Genomic DNA, 20,095 nt, shown 5'->3' on the forward strand with positions numbered 1-20,095 from the left:
GACTTATCTATGAGCAACATGAAGACTGGACCAGCACTACAGACCAGTCTGAGATATCTTGGTGAAACCAACCACAGGAGCAGGGCACATCTGAAGTATTCAGTCAGAAACACCTCAATAAAATCAAGTTATCTATATAAAGGCTCTGAACTGTTTTGAACTTTGTCTTTATACAGAGCGGCAGGGTCTGAACAGACCTTCAGATCAGCTTTGTGAATATTCAACTGTGTCACCATTGTTGTTTCAGTAATGTACAGTGTAAACGTCTGTAGGATCCAGTTGTTATTTCATTGTGTCAGATACCTGTATTAAGGCAACATGTGATATCTCAAGAGGAAAGCTACCACAGTGTTGCACATGTTCTCAAAAGAGACTAAGAGATGTTCCAAGATATGTGTGTGTCTGCAAGGTCAGCCATAGATTGACACTAAAGCTCATATCTAACATGTGTCGTTGCCAGTGTGCACTGAGTGAGCATTTCCATTGGATTAATAATAGTAATAATGATTAAAAAAAAAAAAAAATAATATAATAATAATAATATCATATGTGATTGTATTTTCCAGTTCTTGTGAGAACCCTTGCTGCAGTATTTTTGAGTAAGTTGGAGGCCGCTGATGGATTTCTGGGGCAGTTCAGCAACTAAAGGATCATCATCACTGAATGAAAGACATGATCTGATCTTGGCAAAACTCCTGAACTGACTGATTTTGCTAAAATGTTAATTGAAATTCAAGTCTGAATCGAAGATTACTTCCAGATTTCTGGCCTAATGTGTGCACTGTAAGCCATGGGAAACTAAAGCTTTGCTCACAAAATCGCTGTGTTCTGGGTCCTGAAGTATAAATAAACTTGAGTGTCATCTGCATAAGAATGTGAGGGCATATTGAATTTGTGGATAACTCGACCCACTGGTAATGTATACGGAGAAGTGTAGAGGACCCAGAATAGAACCTTGGGGAACGCCACAGGTAAGAACTGCAGAGGTAGAGAAGACATTAGGGACTTTAAGCAGCAACAGGTGAAGCGATGGCTATGGCGCCCGTATACATTCCAACGCATTGCTGTAGTAGTGGAAATCAAAGATCACTAAGCAACATTTAACTTTAACAACAGCTACTTCTCTACTTCAGGAAACGGAGTTCGCTCTGAACATTGCTAAAATATGTCTCTTAAAATGACCTGAGAGCTCTTGATATTTGTTTTAGAGACAATTTAATTTACAATTTAAGAGGAATTTGTATAAATCCATCTGTTACTTCAGCACCATGGACACCATCATGGTTTCATCAACACACAGCACAGTTAAGTTATGGGCTGGAGAGGGAGGATGGAGGTTTGTAATTTTGGTGTTTTTGTTAGCAAAAGTGGTTAACCCTGGAAAAATCAGTCACAGTATTATTGAATATAAAAGATATGACTGTGTCAAATATGACAAAAATGTATTACCTGCTTACTCTTTAATGTATCACAGGGTACGGCAAATTAGTCTTTCTCCTGTAATAGACAGCTGGGCTGCAACTGTAGGAAGTGTCGACACAGAGTCTATGTCATTACATCATGCTGTAGCCGTCTCTTCAACCATCGCTGCTTAAAGTCCCTAATGTCTATTGACACAGAGAATGCTTTGTCCCTCAGGTCAGACTTAAACCAGTCTAGAACAGGCCCAGTTACACCTTCCCAGTTTTCAAGTCTGTGAATTAAAATGTCACTATACACTGTGTCAGTACAGCAACCACAATCTGAAATTATTCTAATATCCTTCAAGACTTTTAGAAGTACAGTTTCTGCGCTGCAAACAGTTTGAATACCAGACTGAAACTTTTCAAAGATTGAGTGGTCACGTGACAACATCTGAGAATAAACTACTCTTTCCAGTATTTTGGTGAGAAAGGGTAATTTAGATATGGGTCACTGCCCTGACCCAATGCATTGCCATATTTGAATTCCTCATGTATTTTTTAAAATACGTCTATTACATCCAGCCAGAGGGTGGTGCTACATGGAAGCCTCTTAGATTTTGATCATTCTTATGTGTAGGAGGAAGGTTCGGAAAAGGTCAGGACACAGGTAGTGACACCACTTCTTTGAACACAGACTGATTTATACCAGTAAGTTGCTTCTGCATCTGTTTTCTTTGTCCAGGTCATCAATCACCATGTGACAGCTACAGCAGGTCTGTACTGTGAGACCCAGCACTGGTAATATTTTTACTTAAGGCTGAAGTATGTTACATCGTGCTCTGGGTGGAACAGCTCCCTGTGTCAGTCTGTCACTATCTCAGACAGGCTCATTCATCAATCACTACATAGCACACTTGTATTGTACATGACATGGCTCTAACAAGGCTCTCACAGTAAGGAACACTGACTGTGGTGATGCCAGAGCAGAGTCTGTCATTTATATTTAGAACTTTGGTATAACAGTCAGCTCACTAAAAAAATTTTTCATAAACAGCCTGGCACCAGTCAGCAGGGGCTACACCTTCAGAGAGGTGAGGTGGGGCTGTAAAGGAAGAAGGAGTTTAACAAGCAGGTGGTTGTAGAACAAGCTAACACATTGCTCTCTGCCATATTGGTCTGACAGCTCAGGTCAACCTCCACAGTCTCTTTCTACTTCATTTATTCATGACAGAAAAGGTAAAATGGGCATTTTTGAAGTGTTTCAAAATGCTGCTCTGAAATATCACAGTAAAGTCGACAGAAGTTGACAGAAGTCAGATCATGAAGTCAATGCAGGTGACTGGTGAGTGGGAAACTCCCACAGAGCCACTACTCTATACACAAAGAAAATGTGAGGAAGCACCAGCAAGTTTTTTGAAAACTGCATTCATTCAATTACTGTATTTAAGTAAAGTATGTACTTTACTTAACTAGTTACTACTTTGTAGATTAAGAATTAAGAGCCATTCAGCCACTGGGAAGTTCCTGAGGGGTCAGTCTTTGTGTAGAGGCATCAGCTCGTGGTTAATGTTCTTTACATTTTGTACAGAAAACACTGTGGCACGGCAAACTACTGGCCCAAGATTCATGTTAATTGTACAGACCTATGTGAATATACAGCATCACTTCCTCTGTGTGTGACCTAAGAGCCTGATTGGTAGTATAAGGGAGCAGGAGGTCAGCAATATATTGTGGTACTTGGCCATTCAAGGCTCTAAAGGTGAGTACCAGTATTTGAAAATGGATGCTGAATTTGATTGGGAGCCAGTGGAGGGAGGTTACCTTAAACTTAAACTTTCACCTTTGACCACCAAAGTCTAATCAGTTCATCTGTGAGTCTAAGTGAATGTTTGAGCCAAATTTGAAGCAGTTCTGTCAAGGTGATACTGAGATATCGTGTCCAGGAGAATGGGACAGACTGAAACAACCTGAAAACAATATTCCTCCAGCTCTGAGTGTGGCATAAAAACACATTTCAAATTGAAAGCACCACTTTGCATGTAATGGGAAACATTTGTCAGTAATATATTTGTGATGAGTACAGAGGAGGTACAGGTCTGATTGTGAAAATAATTAAATCAAATACAACTTCAACTGTGTATTTAATCTCCTTCACATCCCTTGTCTCATGTCTCGTCCCCACAGGAGCAAGGGAAAATGTCATGTGTGTGTTTCATTGTGAAGGCCCACAGGAAATGCTCGACTGCTTTGGATAGTTTCCACATACATCACTAATCCATCATCTATTTTCCTCCCCCTCCACCACCTGGTGTTCGTCTGCTGGACTCACCTGAGGAACTTGTTGAGGTCTCCGTGCTTCATGTATTCAAAGACCATGATGAGAGGGTCTCCGTCCACACACACGCCGTAGAACTTGACGATGTGCTCGTGCTGGAGATTGGTCAGCAGCTCAGCCTCACGCTGGAAATCCTTCCTGGCTGCAAGAGTGGGGTCCTTCAGAGTCTGCAGAGAAAGAAGGCAGACAGAGATTACTTAGTAATAGTTACATTATGGTAGCCATGGTGATGGTCATCCTTTCTGTATCTGTCTTGTACCCTGCAGGTAGTTGTATTTCTCTCACTCACACATCACTGTAGTTTACTGTAGCAACAAACATCCGTGGTGACAAAAGAGGGATAGAGATTTATTCTTGCAGCACTAAGAGCTGCGAGTCACTGTGGGTAATGATATATTAAGGCCAAATTAAAACAAAGATAGAACAAACACACACATTGATGTTTCTATAGTGTTATCAGAAACTAGTTGTGACTAGCTGCCAGCTTTGGAAACTGTCATGTTGGTTTCCTGTAATTTCTAACAGTTTACTTGGATGAGATTTCATTGAATCGCACCACAATGATTCCAAATCACTCCTGCATGCTTCCGTTTATCCACCTGGCTATAACAGATTCCCCACCAACACCGCAGAACCAACTGAACCAAACCATGACAGACAAGAACTGGGGCTGGCTGGTTAGCATGCTAACTTCAGGAGAAGAAAAGAAGTGATTGAAATACTTGTAATGTTTCTTCAAGACAGGTGAGTAAACAACTGTCAATGCTAACATTGGCTATGTATACAGAATATATTAGCTCAGTTGTGTTAAACTGATAATGCAAGATGCAGAGCAGCACCAGTGGAGGGAAAATTGCAGAAAAACAGTGTATGCGTCTTTGCATTGATGCAGAGTAAACACAAATATGTTTACTCTTTCCTTGTTCTCCTTCCTTTTATCTTTTCTCCCCCCACTTGTATTCCGACTCTCCCGTTGTTTCCCTCGTTTCTCATCCTTAACACCACAGTAAGTTCTGCTCTCTTTCAAAACACACAGAGGTCGTTGGGGTCAGAGCGTCCTGAGACAAATACAACATCATTCATAACACAGAAAGGATGAACAATTGGAAAGAGGAACGCACACAACATATTCTTTTTCAGTGAATGCCAATAATCAGCTGAAATGCTCAGATTACCGTTAATAGCTTTACTAGACGTCCTGGTGCCATGGTTACCTGGTTACCTGGTTACCTTCTCTTTCATCTGCCTCACCTGTCTCTTTTTTTGCCTCTCAGACCTCTAAATCTTCTGCTCATATATTATTCATACTGAGCTGCTGTCTTCTATAATGGACTTTCACACTGGAAACAGTAAAACCAAACTTTCATTACAATTTGGTTCAATTTTATTATATTTACAGGTTGTATTAATATGTAGTGGATTTGTGATGAAGTAGAGATAATGAAAACATTTTGAAGTATGAAATAAATAAATAAATAAATACAAATAGCCGCTGATTAACCTTCTGAACTTGTTTAGTTTTCTCTCATTTCATTTACAGGTTTATTCTTGCTTGACTTTTTAAGTTGAGCTGTTACCATCAACTGACATGACATTATGTTTTATTGTTGAACAAAACACCTTAAGTTAAGATTTTCTTTAAAGTTTGAATTAAGGTTTCCTTAAAATGTTCACTGAAGTATTTCAAGTTTTCTCCTTACCTTGGTTTTATTCTTAAGGAATCACTTAAAGTCAGTTAAGCTGCTGCAGAAGACCTTAGCAACCAAAGTAAGGGAAAAATTAAAGGTTTGTTCGACCACAAAGAGTTGGATCACTTTACTTTCCACAACTTAATGATTGTTATACAGTTTTATGTCACATGATCTTTGTGGTCAGTTACAGTTCTGTTGTTATGGTGGAGGTTCATGTCCACAGGTCAGAGGTGTGCTGGTGTGTCTCTCAGGTTAAACTCTCTGAAGTCTGCTGAACACTGAAGTTCCTGTCAAAACAGTAGGATGACATGGCGGCGCACTTGCCGACTTCCCAATAGTGATAACAGGCATAACAAATGCTAATGGCAGCAAATCCACAGTCTCCATGGAAACAGTAGAATTTTACCGCTGTAAAATGTCTTTCACTGCTGCAAATGCCTAAACTTTTTTCCCTAATAAGGAAACTATAGATTAGAGCAATACCCTTGAGTAACTCCCACAGCTAAGTGTTCTACTTAAGAAGAATATATGTTGAGATTTTCCCATCATACTTTGGGTGAGATAAACAAAGGGAATGTTGCCATTTCTAACTAATATTTCTTAACATTTTAATTAACCAGTACCATGAAGGTCATACTGTGTTAGTTAATAACAGTTCCTGTTCGCACTGTAACCATGGATACAGATATCAATCGCTGGATTTTTTGATACTGGAGATAAAAATGAAGATTATGAGGTCTAAGCTAAAGTTGCAAAGGACGAATTTCATCTATGAGGTTTGATGGACGGTTATCGTCTACAGACGCCAGAAACACACACAGCAGTCACACTCCCACACTCTGTTACATATGTGTTCTCACCATCTTTGGGCCAACATCCAATTATCCTGTCAATGCTCTCATGATCACAAGAACGTTTAGAATTAGTTTGTGTTTATGCCCTTTTTGGCCTTCCATAGCTGAGCAATATTCAAAACTGAGCAGCTTCCAACACTTGTTTCTGTAGCTTCCTGCTTTATGAGTGAGCAGAGAGTGAGAGACTGATATGAACTCAGCTGTCCGCTGCTAATCAAGCTCTGATGACACTGATGCACCATATAAATCACCTCACTGCAACATCTTACTTTACCCGCTATCACAGCAACAAATCAGCAATGATCCTCTATGTTTACATTTAATAATCACCTCTGATGTGCACTCTGTTATTTTAAAAGATAAGATAAAATTGGCAATATAACATGTCTGTCTGGTTACTGTGTGTGTGTCCTACAGGTACACAATCCATTTTCCTACCGTCATTCCATCCCTCAGAACTGAAAAAAAAAATCAATTCATTTAAAGTATGTGTGAGCACGGACATGTATATCACTCTCTGCAGTGAACTGGTGCAGTGTGGACCTGTGTGCACATGGATCCATTAAAAGATAGAAGGTTTTCAGTTCTTCAGTGTTAAAACACTGGTCAGGTGCACACATGAAAGGAAATTATAATGGCTTTTGCTTGCTGTGATCAACAAGTGATGGGGCAGAGAATCCACAGTCCCTTTCTCTGTACATAGATGTATTCCATGTTTATGTTTGTTTATCATATGTGGTGTTTATCTGGAGCTCATATGAATCTTCAGCAGTCTGACTTCATCTGCCACGTGCAGGAATTTTCTCCCTTCTACTCTTCTCTCCTCATTTTGTAGGCCAATGTTAACACTCCAAGACGTTTCGGGTCAGAAACACCTCATAGTCTACAGATGGAGCCACTACTATCCTCTGTAGCTATGGAAACCAAGGTCTTACAGATACGGATGCAGGGAAAAGCACAACTTAGAGAACGTCTTTACTTCAGCTCAACTTGGCTTGGTCAGCAGGATCTTATTGCAAATTTAAAGTTTTTTCTTTGCTTTTGCTTAACCATGTCTGTGTTTGATGAGATCATAAAGAAACTGTGTAGTAGTTTTGTAAACGGGTCTCAGGTCTGTGAGAGAGCTGCTCAGGACGACTGGGCCAGTCAAAGCTCAGTGGATGTTCAGTCACAATGGTTAAAAATCTTCACGTGAAGCAGGAGAGGAGAAATCAAAGTGAGCTGCGATGTGTTTTGATTCAAAGTGGGTTATGCTTATTGTCTGATTTAAATGTACTGATGTCAGTGGTTGGTTGTGTGTGTTTATGTGCGTGTATGTGCGTGTGTGTGCGTGTGTGTGTGTGTGTGTGTGTGTCAGCCTGTAAGCAATCAAACAGCTGACTGATGCTGCAGTAGGAACACACCTGTCCCATCAGCTGGATGAATTTCCGCATACTGCACACACACACACACACACACACACACACACACTGTGCGTCTGTCTCTTACCTTCACAGCAACCAGCATCTTGTCCTTGGTGGGACTCAGGTTGTAACATTCAGCGAGGAAGACCTTGCCGAAGGCTCCCTCTCCGAGCTCCCTCTTCAAAATAATGTCCCGCCTTTTAATGTGCTGAACATCTGTCAGGAGACAAGAGGGGAGCGAGTGAACGTCCATGATGATCACTGTTTAAAATGCCACCACACACACACTTAGACAGCATCTCATCATCCCTTCACACTGTCAGTCCACATCTGGAGTGACCCTCATCCTCACCATCAAGCTCATTCTCTTCAAATCAAACACATTTATTGTTTTAAAACAGGAAGAATCAAATACAGACTGGAAACACAACACAAATGTTATTCTGTGTTCAACCTTTCTGAGTTAAAGTGCACGTGTTGCTGTGTGATGTTCTGTGAGACCCGTAAACATCCTCATGGTTTTTCTTTTAGCCTGATCAAGTCGTCATAACAGCATCTGTGTTATGTTTATAGTGGACAAATGTACACCACTTTAAATAACTACGCAATTCCATGTTATTACATGTTACATATTAAACAGTATGTATTCATCTCACTGCTCCTCCCTCTGTGTGTGTGTGTGTGTGTGTGTGTGTGAGTGTGTGAGTGTGTGTTGTCTCTGTCTTAATAACCGCGGTTGCATGAAGCTGTACTGTATGTTCCCGTCATTGTGTCTGTGTGTGTGAGAGAGAAAGAGGGCAATTGGAGAAGGGTCATCTGAGTTTACCTGCCCCAGTGTGTCTGAGTGTGTGTGTGTGTGTGTGTGTGTGTGTGTGTGTCTGCTGACAGGTGACTGCTCCTTCTTCAGTGTTAATGACAACATTAACCTGAGCTATTTGTAACAGCATTAATTAGCTTGCATGGCACACACACAGACACACACACACACACACACACACACACACACACACACACACACACACACACACACACACACACACACACACACACACACACACACACACACACACACACACACAAGAATATGTTTAGATGCACACCACCTTGTATATGGGTGAATTATTTTTTATGTGTGTGTGTGTTCATTGTGTTTCCATAACAACCAGCATCCCAGACTCTCATAAATTCAGCTGATAATTTACTGTGGCTTTAGTTTCCCTAAATCAACTTGACTTTTATGCAAATTAAGCAAAAGCAATGATTTCACTTTGATTTAATGAGGTGGATGTAGAAGAGTGGAGTTCAGTGTGGCTCTACCTGATATGCCCCTTATGGTAAATGGACCATGCTTATACAGAGCTTCTTTAGTCTTATTGACCACTCAGTGGAAGTCACATTGTGCTTTCTATTATAAACACACACTGATGATACATCAGGGGCAGTTTGGGGTTCAGTATTTTGCCCATGGGCACTTTAAAGTGCGGACTGAAGGAGCCAGGGATCAAACCACGGACCTTTGATCAGTGGACGGCCTGTTCTACTTCGCGCCCCGCACCCTCCCCTTGATATGATCGTAATACTTCAATCAACACGACAGAAAAAATCCTTAATAACCCTCCTGTCACTTAAAACAGAAACACACAGTTCCTGATTGTGCTGTGCCCATAATTTGTGAATGTTTCTCCTTTGATTCAGCAAATGAAAAACCAAACAGAAAACCAAACTGAAGAAGAGTGTTGAGCTGGTGCACAGGTCGGAAAGAGCACAAACAATGTGAAATGATCACACATCATCACAGCTGTATGAACTGTGTCATTGCTGTATCATAACTACTGATGTTATTGTGTCATGTTGATGTAAGTATTCCTGAATACTTCTGCTGCCACATGTACTCAGGTCTGGATCTGGACCAAACTGTAAGAACACCTCAAGACTATAATATGTCTAATTTTTTACATCAATATCCAAACATAATTTATATATAGTATATATTATATATATATTGGCACAGTTACTTGTACAGCTCAGCAGGAACACTCCCTCAGTGACAACTGCCTCAGAAGGACTTGAGACTTGAAGCAGAACCAGAAGCATTAAATATCAATTTTAAAGCTGTCAATCAGGATATTGACCAAAATCTTATGAAGGTGAGTTACACAGACTTCGTGCAGTTTAGAGAGTTTGGTGAGTTCGTCTTGAAACACTCATATGGAGGAAAATCAGTGAGCTTCAGGATGGGAGTTTAGGATGCTGTGAGTGACTGCTCAGGTCACTGCTTCATAACCCGGAGGGACGTCTCTCACTGTCTCATCCACAGACCCACCATCATCATCATCACTGCATTAGTTCAGCAGACTGCTGCTGTCATGACCTTCCCTGCTGTCACCTCTGGTCTGCTTCATGATGACTGGTCCATCCAATGCCCACAGGACACCTTCTGCACAAACACACTGAAAGCTTCTTAAAGACAAAAGAACATGTCTGCAGCTGTGATGGAGGCTCTCTGCAACACTGTGCCTTGATTGTATTTCATTCTCTGGTTGACTGCTTCCGTCATCTGGAGGTTTTCATCATGACGGGGGTCAGGACTGAAGTCTGACTTCTGAATGGTCTTTTCGGGCAGTCTGAAGTGAACACAGTGGACCGGTCAGAATGGATTAAGATCACTCAGATACGTTTCTAATCTACAGCCCAACGCTCCATGTTTCCCCCCCTGTCAACAGCAGCACATCAGTGTGCACTGGCTACAACCAGCTCCACGCATACATCACTGAAAACTCCCATCATCCATCACAGTCAGCATCCTGCTCCTATAGGCTGTCAGGTACAGCTGCAGCTGAGAAGCTGAAGGGCAGAGGAGCAGCTCACTGTCAGCTCCACCCTGTTAGCGCCACCCTGTCAGCTCCACCCTGTTAACTCCACCCTGTCAGCTCCACCCTGTTAGCTCCACCCTGTTAGCGCCACCCTGTTAGCGCCACCCTGTTAACTCCACCCTGTTAGCGCCACCCTGTTAGCTCCACCCTGTCAGCTCCACCCTGTTAACTCCACCCTGTTAACTCCACCCTGTCAGCTCCCCCCTGTCAGCACAAAGACTGTCAGCTCCACCCTGTTAGTTTGGTGACTGTCAGCTCCACCATGTCAGCTCCACCCTGTTAGCTCAGTGACTGTCAGCTCCACCCTGTTAACTCCGACCTTTTAGCTCCATCCTGTCAGCTCCCCCCTGTCGGCACAGAGACTGTCAGCTCCACCCTGTTAGCTCAGTGACTGTCAGCTCCACCCTGTCAGCTCCACCCTGTTAGCTCAGTGACTGTCAGCTCCACCCTGTCAGCTCCAACCTGTTAGCTCCACCCTGTTAACTCCACCCTGTTTGCTCCACCCTGTCAGCTCCCCCCTGTCGGCACAGAGACTGTCAGCTCCACCCTGTTAACTCCACCCTGTCAGCTCCACCCTATTAGCTCGGTGACTTCAGCTACACCCTGTTAGCTCCACCCTGTCAGCTCCACCCTCTCAACTCCACCATGTCAACTCAGTGACTTTCAGCTCAGTGACTGTGAGCTTCACCCTCACAGGCTTTGTCTCTTACAGGTGGGTATATATATATATACACCCTGTGTTATTGTTTTATTCATACCGTATAGGCTGAGGAGCTATATGTCAAAAGTCAAGTCTATTATAGACTGATTACATAACATAAAACACAACAACAACATGAACAACAGCAGTGAAATATAAAGGTGTAAAAAGTGAGATTACATATAAAACTTTTTGAGTGTGTCTGCTGCTCGGTGCAGATCAATCAGCTGTTAGACACACTGCATGGGAGCATTGACCCAGGAGAACCTGAACCACTATGGCTGATTGTATTTGATGTCTTTACAGCGGAATGGCTGCTAATATGACCAGTGCAGGTATTGATGGCTGCAGCTGTATCACAGACTTTCACACAGACACACACACACACACACACACACACACACACACACACACACACACACACACACACAGACAAATGGTTCTACTTCAAACACAGAAACTGCTGAGTCACTAGCAACTGCTGAGACACTGGTTGCTATGGTGACTGGGGCCCCCAGGAGAGGAAGGAAACACAGAGACAAACCGGGGTGACAACAGCTTATGAGACAAAACCTCTAAACAAAAATTCTGTCACAACTCGAAAGGTGGTATTGACAAAGTGTCTCGTGGCTTCAACAGAGACAATGTGTCCCACATGTATCTACTGCTCACAGTTTAGCAGCTGTCACAATGTTAAAATGTCTTCATATCTTCTTTTCCAAGCAAATATTATATATGTGATTGCTGTATGAAATCAGCATATACAGTATATTCCTCTGCCACCCCTTTAAGCCTCCATGCCACCCTCTTGCCTCCAGTCATCCACAGAGGCGCAAACAAATCCAAAACACAGTTAATATTTCATAATGAAGTTAGGACTGTGTATTTCTGCTACATGAATATGATAATGTCACGAAAATGTATTAATTAGTTTAAAGATGAACAACAGACTGTGTTCAGCTCAGGTCCCTGCAGGACAGCAGCAGCTCATTAGTCACTTTTGTACAACAAATTGTAAAGATATGAATCAGTGAATCGTTGTTGTATGTGGAGACTGTAAACATTTGAACTAATCCTGCAAGATGATGGAGGACAGGAGACAACACAGCTTATATCAAGAATAACTGCCCTGGGAGGTGATGTCACCCCTGGCCCTGAATGCATCATGTTTTAATATTCATCCTCAGTGCTATTTGCCGTCTGCCATAATGTTTGGTTCTCTAATACAATCATTAAGTGGTTGCTACTGGTGTTTCAGTAGTTATCTGGTTAGAAGGTGGACACAGACCTCACAAAGCAAACACTAAACAATGTTGACTCAAAGTCTTTGTGGTCTTAGAGAGTGAAAGAGCAGGTCTAGTTCTATAGTAATACTGTGAAAGTATCAGAGGAGAGGTTCAGAGCCTTATAGTGGTGATTTTAATGCATTATAAGCATGTAATGATGAAAGGGTATTATTTTAATCACATGGTATTAAAAGAAACATTTGTATGTAATAGCACAGCTGTATAGATAATGTCCTGATATTACTGTAATGTGAATGTACCGTAAAGCTTTGCTAAGTTTGATGTGAAGCTTTTGTCCAATTAAAAGCAGAATTTCTGGCATTATAAAACACAAACTAGATAAGAGGATCCTGTTTTATTATTTTGTCAGTAGGTTCACAGCTGTGCTATATATATATATATATATATATATATATATATATATATACATATATATATATATTCTCATGACCCTGGTTGGAGTAAGAGATGATGTAGTAGAGACTGCTCCCTTAAAAATCCTGATTTATTTATGACTCATATATTCAAAATGTGAAGATTCAAGAGGCAACTATTAAATTCCCAGATGGTCATTTCTACATGTGCAACAGTCAGATCTAGGCTGAATTAATCATTAAAGGTAATTACAGAAATGAAAAATACAGCATAAAAAAAATGAGGCTGCATTTAAAATTCTGCTTCTATTTTATTTATGACAATATGGTGGTTTTTAACTGCAGATGGTTATTGTATGGATCTTTGTGGCACTGATCTCGCACACAGAAACCATGATTGTAGGTGTCCACCATGTAGTGAATGCCATTGGCCGTGACAGTCACAGACTCTAACACATCCACCTATAATGTTTGTTAAATTGTTCTTTCTGGTCCCACCCTGTACAAGCTCATGAAAATAGCCCAATGTGCTTCAGTTGAACAATGATTTACTGACTAGCAGGAGCTTATATCAGCTGGACAATTTGTGCATAATGTATATCTGCAAGCTCTCTTAGTTACCAACACTCATGACTTTTCACCGGCAGAGCCTCCACCTTTATTTTCAAACATATTCAACATCCTGTTTGAATGAACAAGATCTGATTTGGAGATGAAAAGAAATTATGAAAAAAAAAATGTCAACAACAACATATAATAATGATGATAAAAATGATGATAACAATAATAATATATAATGATAATATATTACCATGACAATAATAATAATATTAATAACAATTAATAACAAAAACATAAAATGTTATTGTATGTGTGAGCTCATATGTAAGAAATATGAAACTTACAGAAGCAAATCTTTGCAAAGACAAAAAAGGAAGTGGTAAATTCTATTCTTCGTATGTGTGTGTGTGTGTGTGTGTGTGTGTGTGTGTGTGTGCATATGCTAGTGAATAGTGCATGAGCTCACATGATGAAGATGATGATTGGTTTATGATCACAGACATGATAGAAAGAAATATTTGAGACAAACACATACACTCACTCACACACACACACACCTACACACACACACACACATACACTGCACTAGTGGAAATATATTGTTGGTAATAATCACACAAGGTGACTCTTGTGATGGATCAGCATTGCCATTGGCAACGGCATCAGTAGTGAGTGTGTGTGTGTGTGTGTGTGTGTGTGTGTGTGTGTGTGTGTGTGTTCGTGTGTGTGCGGTGTGTGGGTGTGTGTGTGTGTGTGTGTGTGTGTTCGTGTGTGTGCGGTGTGTGTGTGTGTGTGTGTGTGTGTGTGTGTGTGTGTGTGTGTGTGTGTGTGGAATGAGGAGAGGGAGTCGGTCTGTGTTTGTGTATGCACGTGTGTGTGTGTATATTGTCTCCTGGAGGATTTGCTGAGATTTATGTGGCTGTAAAGGCGAGAAGCGATTTGCTCCGGCGCGGTAGCAGAACACTGTCTGTGTTCAATGGAGACACAGCGAGGGTGGAGAAACTACAGGATTAACAGAGAGAGAGAAAGAAAGAGAGAGAGAGAGAAAGAGAGAGCGAGAGAGAGAGAGAGAGAAGCAGTGATACAAGGCACAGAAAGAAAAATAGCAAGAGCAGAGAGATATAGATTTAGACGTAGCTAACCTCATCTGCTACAGATGAGGCAGAACTTTTGTGCCATGTTTAAGACTCATGGGAAATGACTTGGTGGAAAATTAATAAAATACAATTTAATATCTTTGTTAAAATGACATGGTGTTCATATTTTAATGGAGATGTCAGATGTTCTAATGTTTTGACCCTGAACCACAACATCCTCCAGTTGGTTGGTCAGCAGTGATGGGCAGTCAATGCCCATCTTCTCCTGGCGTCCAGCTAAACTCCTCCAACCTGTTCCAGAGCCATCAAGAGAGTGTTTCTGCTGCCTCCCCCAACCTGTGAGCAGATATCTGCCTCTCTCTTCCCACTATTCCCAGAACTGTGAACATCTTCCACACAGAGCCCAGCAGCCATCCTCAACTGGAAATAGCCAGGCCTGCCACCCTTTGTCCCTGCATTGTCAAACCAGGTCCTGGTACTCGGTGGTCTTCCTCTATGAGACCCCTTTGAGAGCATCTTCTCATGGGACCATCAGTTTAATCAGAATGATCCTCTTAGCCTGCTCAGACCATCTGATAATGTCAGACCTCAGGGATGATTGGACCTTGGGAAAGTGCAGTTTTCTTCACAGGTCCACCCTCATCTCCCAAGATTGTACCAGCTGCAGGAGGCTCTTATTGTTTTTTTTGGAGGAGGTTGGCTTCTCCCCCTCTCTGATGAACTGTATGAATGGGGCTGGTCTCACGTGGGTCTGGGGCTTTTTCTATCTCTCCTGCTCCAAGATGTCTAATAGTGCTCTCAGGACCTTGTCTTTCTGCCATGTGTATCTCCCATACCTCAGTTCAGTCTTAAACTCCACCCGTATGTTTGCGCCAATATGCCTCTAACTTGCACTGTGGGTGCTCTCTCATCCCCCACCTTGTGCAGATTTTTTGGTGCAGTACAGAATGTTGTACAATTATGGAGCATGAAAGAGATGTGGGAGGCCATTCACCTTGACCTCTGCACTTCCTCTTCCTAGAGTCAGACCTGGGCTTGGTTCATGTCTCTCCTCTGTGTTGGGAGCGGTTTCCCCCATTGCCAGTAGTGGGGGTTCCGAGTCCTTGTCCTTTAGTTTCTTCATGCATGTTCCCTGTGCTGCTGATGTTTCTGCTGCCCAGTTGTGACCTGATCCTGCTCCTCTGCACCGTGCCACCTTGAACTCTTTGACCACTGTTGATAGGACTACCTATAACTGTCCAGACCCGATTGAAAGCCCTACTGACATGAAGCCTAGCGGAATTCTGAGCCACCTGTAAACGTTTGTTCGACTTCTTCCACTAATGTCAGGCACTTGATACATTGTCAGTAGTCACATGAGTCTGGGTATCAGACCATTTTCTGCTGCTTATCTGGAGCCTGGGCGTAGTGGCCACAGTTCAGCAAGGTAGTCCAGATACCTCTCTCCCCAAAAACGTTTTCCAGCTCTTCCTTGGGGATGTTCTCAGGTCAGATGAGATATATATATATATATATTGGTCTCTCCAGTGTATTCTGAGTGTACTAATTGGACTACTACCAATTGGATGTGCTTGGATACCCCCTCCTGGCTCCCTTGGGATGTCAGGGCTCCTTACCTTATCTATAAGGGTGAGCCATGGTCTCAGACTTATAGGCCAAGTCTGTGGCCTTAAGTCTGAGATGATATGATTCTCATCTCATACAGTTCACACTCAGCAGCAAAACTGCTGAAGGCCCGCACCACCTGTGGCGGCTAAGTAATGTGATACCCATTTTAAAATGTAGGAACACCACCCAAGTCTGCCTGACTTCCATGCAACACTGAATATATGTGTCAGCCAAGACAACCAAAAAATGTTTTTTTTCTTTCAGCACTTTAGGGCGAATCACTGAGGAGCTTTTCAACCACCTCAGAGAACTCTGTTAGGGATATGACTGAGGTTTCCCTCGAGTCATCAAACCATGCCTCCTCCTCCGCAGAGGACATATTGGTCAGATTCAGGAGTTCCTCCAAGTGTTCTTTCCACAGCTCAACAATATCCCCAATCAGAGTCAGCAGTTCTACTCCCTTGTTGAACATAGCCTGGACCAAGCCCTGCTTTCCCTTCCTGAGTCGTTTCATGGTTTGCCAGAGCTTCCTTAAAGCCAGCCAAAATTTTTACTTCATAGCTTCCCCAAACTCCTCCCACACCCAGGTTTTCGATCACCACAGCGGCTGCAGCCCTTCTGGTACCCATCTGCTGTTTCAGCAGATCCCTTGGCCAGCCACACCCAAAAGGCCTCCTTCTTAAGTTTGAGAGCCTTACTCACCAACGCTGGTGTCCACCAGCAAGTGTTCAGGTTGCCACCATAACAGGCACCTACGAACTACTGACCTCAACTCCTAGCAAGTGTCTCCAAAGGGGAGGCTATGAAGATGGCCCACATGGATTGCATATCCTCAGCCTCCCCCATGATGCAGGAGAAGTTCTCTTGAGGTGGGAATTTAAGACCTTGCTGACGGGCTTCAGAAAGATGTTCCCAGCTCATACATTTGGATTTGCCAGGTCTGTCTGGTAGCCTCTTCTACGATCTGATGCAGTTCACCAGCAGGTGGTGATCAGACATGCCCAAGACATTCAGCCTTATGTCTGACGATACAACCACAAAGTCGAGCATCGATCTTAGGCTAAGGTTGTTCTGGTACCAAGAGCCAAATAATCTAAACCAAACTGAATGTGAGTGCTCCTAAAATGTTGGTAATGATCCATCATTGCGATGGACAATGGGTAAAAATTAATTTCTTTTCCAAATAAATTTGACTGTTTAACCTGTTGGTTGATGTTGCAGGAAATAACTTGAGATCAATGTTATCATAACAGACAAGTAGCAATAAACCACCACCAATAAGTTTTCTGTTAACAACAGATATGGGGAACCTTCCCTTGCTGTCTTTCTATAATCTGCAAGCTTCATAGAGAGGTATCAGATTATTATGGTTAAAACAGTTGCTTGGTAATTAGTAATAGGTGTGACTTAAACAAACAGATGTTAGTCATGAGCTAGAGTAAGACTCACCACAAAGAAGATGATGAGACAAACTCAACTTTAATTGATGCTACATCAGCACTGTCATAGTGGTTATTGATCTGTAATTCATTAATCTTGGAGGTGGGGTGGCAGTTGGAGGATGGAAACCACAATATACACACCTACCTCGACCCCCCTACCACTGGTGAAAGGCAAGAAACTTGACACTACACAGACTGACACAAAGAGCTAATACGAGCACTACGTTTGATTTGTTTGAGGGTAACATCTTTCTTTCAGTTCCTACATGTACAGAAAATTTTCCAATTTGCTCCTTTGGAAAATCTGGGCAATTTTTGTTCGAAACAAATCAATGAAAATAGTACAGTACATATCACATGACATGCACAGTTTGGGTCTATCAAGATGTGTTTACTCACAGGTGGTGGGTTTGTTACAGTTGTGTCCATGTCTGAAGTACTGTGGGTTCTCGATGACGGGGATCCTGGTCATTCCAATCACCACAGCGTCCGCCCCTGCATCCAGGGTACAGGGGCTGATAATACCATGGTTCACATGATGAAGGGGGCTGGCAGAGTCTTCTTCACCACTTATCACTGCCACTGGTCCTAGACAAACAGACAAGCAGCATAGACTGTGGATGAATATCTCTTTACCGTCAGAGCAACAGACTTAACATCTGCAGGTATCTGGCTAAATATTTAAAACTGTTTAATAGTTTCTTCATATAAATCTGTTTGTGATTGAAGAAGATGGATCAAAGGATGGAGAGTTTGATATTAGTTTAGCACTGACGGTTAATCGACATCATCAGTCAGCAAAGCAGCATTCAAGCAGCTAGTTAATGCAGCTGGTGAGCCGCACACAGCCAGACTCTCAGTCATACAGTCAATAAGTCATGCTTTCTATAATGCAGTTTATGATTCGGAGAGTCAGCAAAGGCTTATGGGTAGTTGGTCATATAGTCAATGAATCAGCCAGTCAACTAATCATGATCCTATTTAGAGTCCAGCAGAGATTTATATTATTAAATTAAAATGTTTGATCAAAGTTCAAATCAAAGTAAAAAAATATCATCATGTAATTCAGAGTAATCATGTAACAATATCTACCATGATTCAGTCCACTCTATTAGTTGTAGAATAACATTAGGCTTGAGAAAGGGGGTTGGGAGGTTCGGGATGAAACATAGTGGAAATATAATTTTACTCTTTTAAATAATTTCAGCAGTTTCTGTTGTGTGGATACTTTATTCTGCTGTGGTTCAAGTATGAATAGAATGAATAGATAGATAAAAGGTAAAGCTCAGCAAAAAGTTTAACTGAGAGAGCTGCTAAACATAACACAAAGTGAGGCTGCATCTGAACCGTTATCTGAACTACAGGTGCATTTAGACTGGATCCAACCTGTACTCAGCACTACTGACCAGTGTCCAAACTCTGAGTCTTGTCCTCAATTCCAGAGGAAATGTGGGAATGTGAATATACTCATATCAAAACAGAGAAATCTCACACTCCACCCAGTGGAGATGTCAGGTTCATTCAAATTTAAGAGGCTTATGTGATTAGCACAGTCAAACATACCTGAATTTATAAGAGAGATTTTGTTTAATCAGTTTAACCATTACTGCTTTATTTTGTAATGCCGTGTTTTAAAAACAGCTTTAAAATGTGATTGTTTCAAGAAATGACTGACTTATAATCCTCAGATCCACTCAGAAGGAGCGTAACTGGTCTGGTTGATAATCACTATAATAAACAAAATAATACAAAAGCATTCAAATAAATCTGTAAATAACAGTTATTTAATTTGTGACATTTAGAGCAAGGAACTTCCTGGAAAGACTCTTACTTTTTTTCGCCACATTAAAATGATCCTTTGTTTCTTGTATTTTTGTATAATGTCTCAATTAAAGAGGAAGGAGACAGTTTGGTTCATTTATGACATGAAGACCAGAGGTTCATGTCAACATAATTGGATCTGAGCAGAATATGATCTAACTGGCTGACTGGGAACATGACCAGCTGCCCTCTGGGGACAAATACAACAATTGATTGACTGATTTATTGAAAGAAGTAAATTTGTGTATTTCTCGCAGATTTCTAAGTAGAGCAAAAACAAATGAACAATCACTGCCTGTTTGACATCAGATATGCAGACTTCCATATTCTACCATGTTTTTGTGTTTTCATCATTTCCAGCTCAGGTCAGTAGCAGCTCTCTCACTGCTTCCGGTTGAGTATTGATGGACACATCGGCCACTGCAGGGATCATCCCTGTGACCTTTGTCAGTTACCAGACAACCTATGCTAATATTTAAGCCATGTGTCAGACGAGCTGACATGAAGGCTGAGCAGTCAGCTGGTCATGGATGAGCAAGGACACAGAGACACAGGTGACTGACACAGAGACATGAGGGAATCACAGAGCAGGGAGGGAAAGAGAGGAGGGTGGTGTCAAAAAGTGTGAGGTGCACAGTTTTCACGGC

The 20,095-nt window shown here is 41.8% G+C and overlaps 1 protein-coding gene across 2 annotated transcripts in view; it reads right to left on the reverse strand.

Annotated features, from left to right (window-relative positions):
• LOC130176465 (NT-3 growth factor receptor-like) overlaps window positions 1-20,095 on the reverse strand; it is a 179,900-nt gene that overhangs the window by 20,329 nt on the left and 139,476 nt on the right. For both annotated transcript variants that reach the window (XM_056387579.1, XM_056387580.1), the window contains 3 exons: window positions 18,027-18,215; window positions 7,772-7,902; window positions 3,733-3,905 (listed from right to left, as the gene is read on the reverse strand). In XM_056387579.1, coding sequence (XP_056243554.1) covers window positions 3,733-3,905; window positions 7,772-7,902; window positions 18,027-18,215 — 493 coding nt within the window. The remainder of the gene's footprint in view (window positions 1-3,732; window positions 3,906-7,771; window positions 7,903-18,026; window positions 18,216-20,095) is intronic.

This window comes from Seriola aureovittata, chromosome 10 (genome assembly GCF_021018895.1).
Source record: "Seriola aureovittata isolate HTS-2021-v1 ecotype China chromosome 10, ASM2101889v1, whole genome shotgun sequence".
NCBI lineage: Eukaryota > Metazoa > Chordata > Actinopteri > Carangiformes > Carangidae > Seriola > Seriola aureovittata.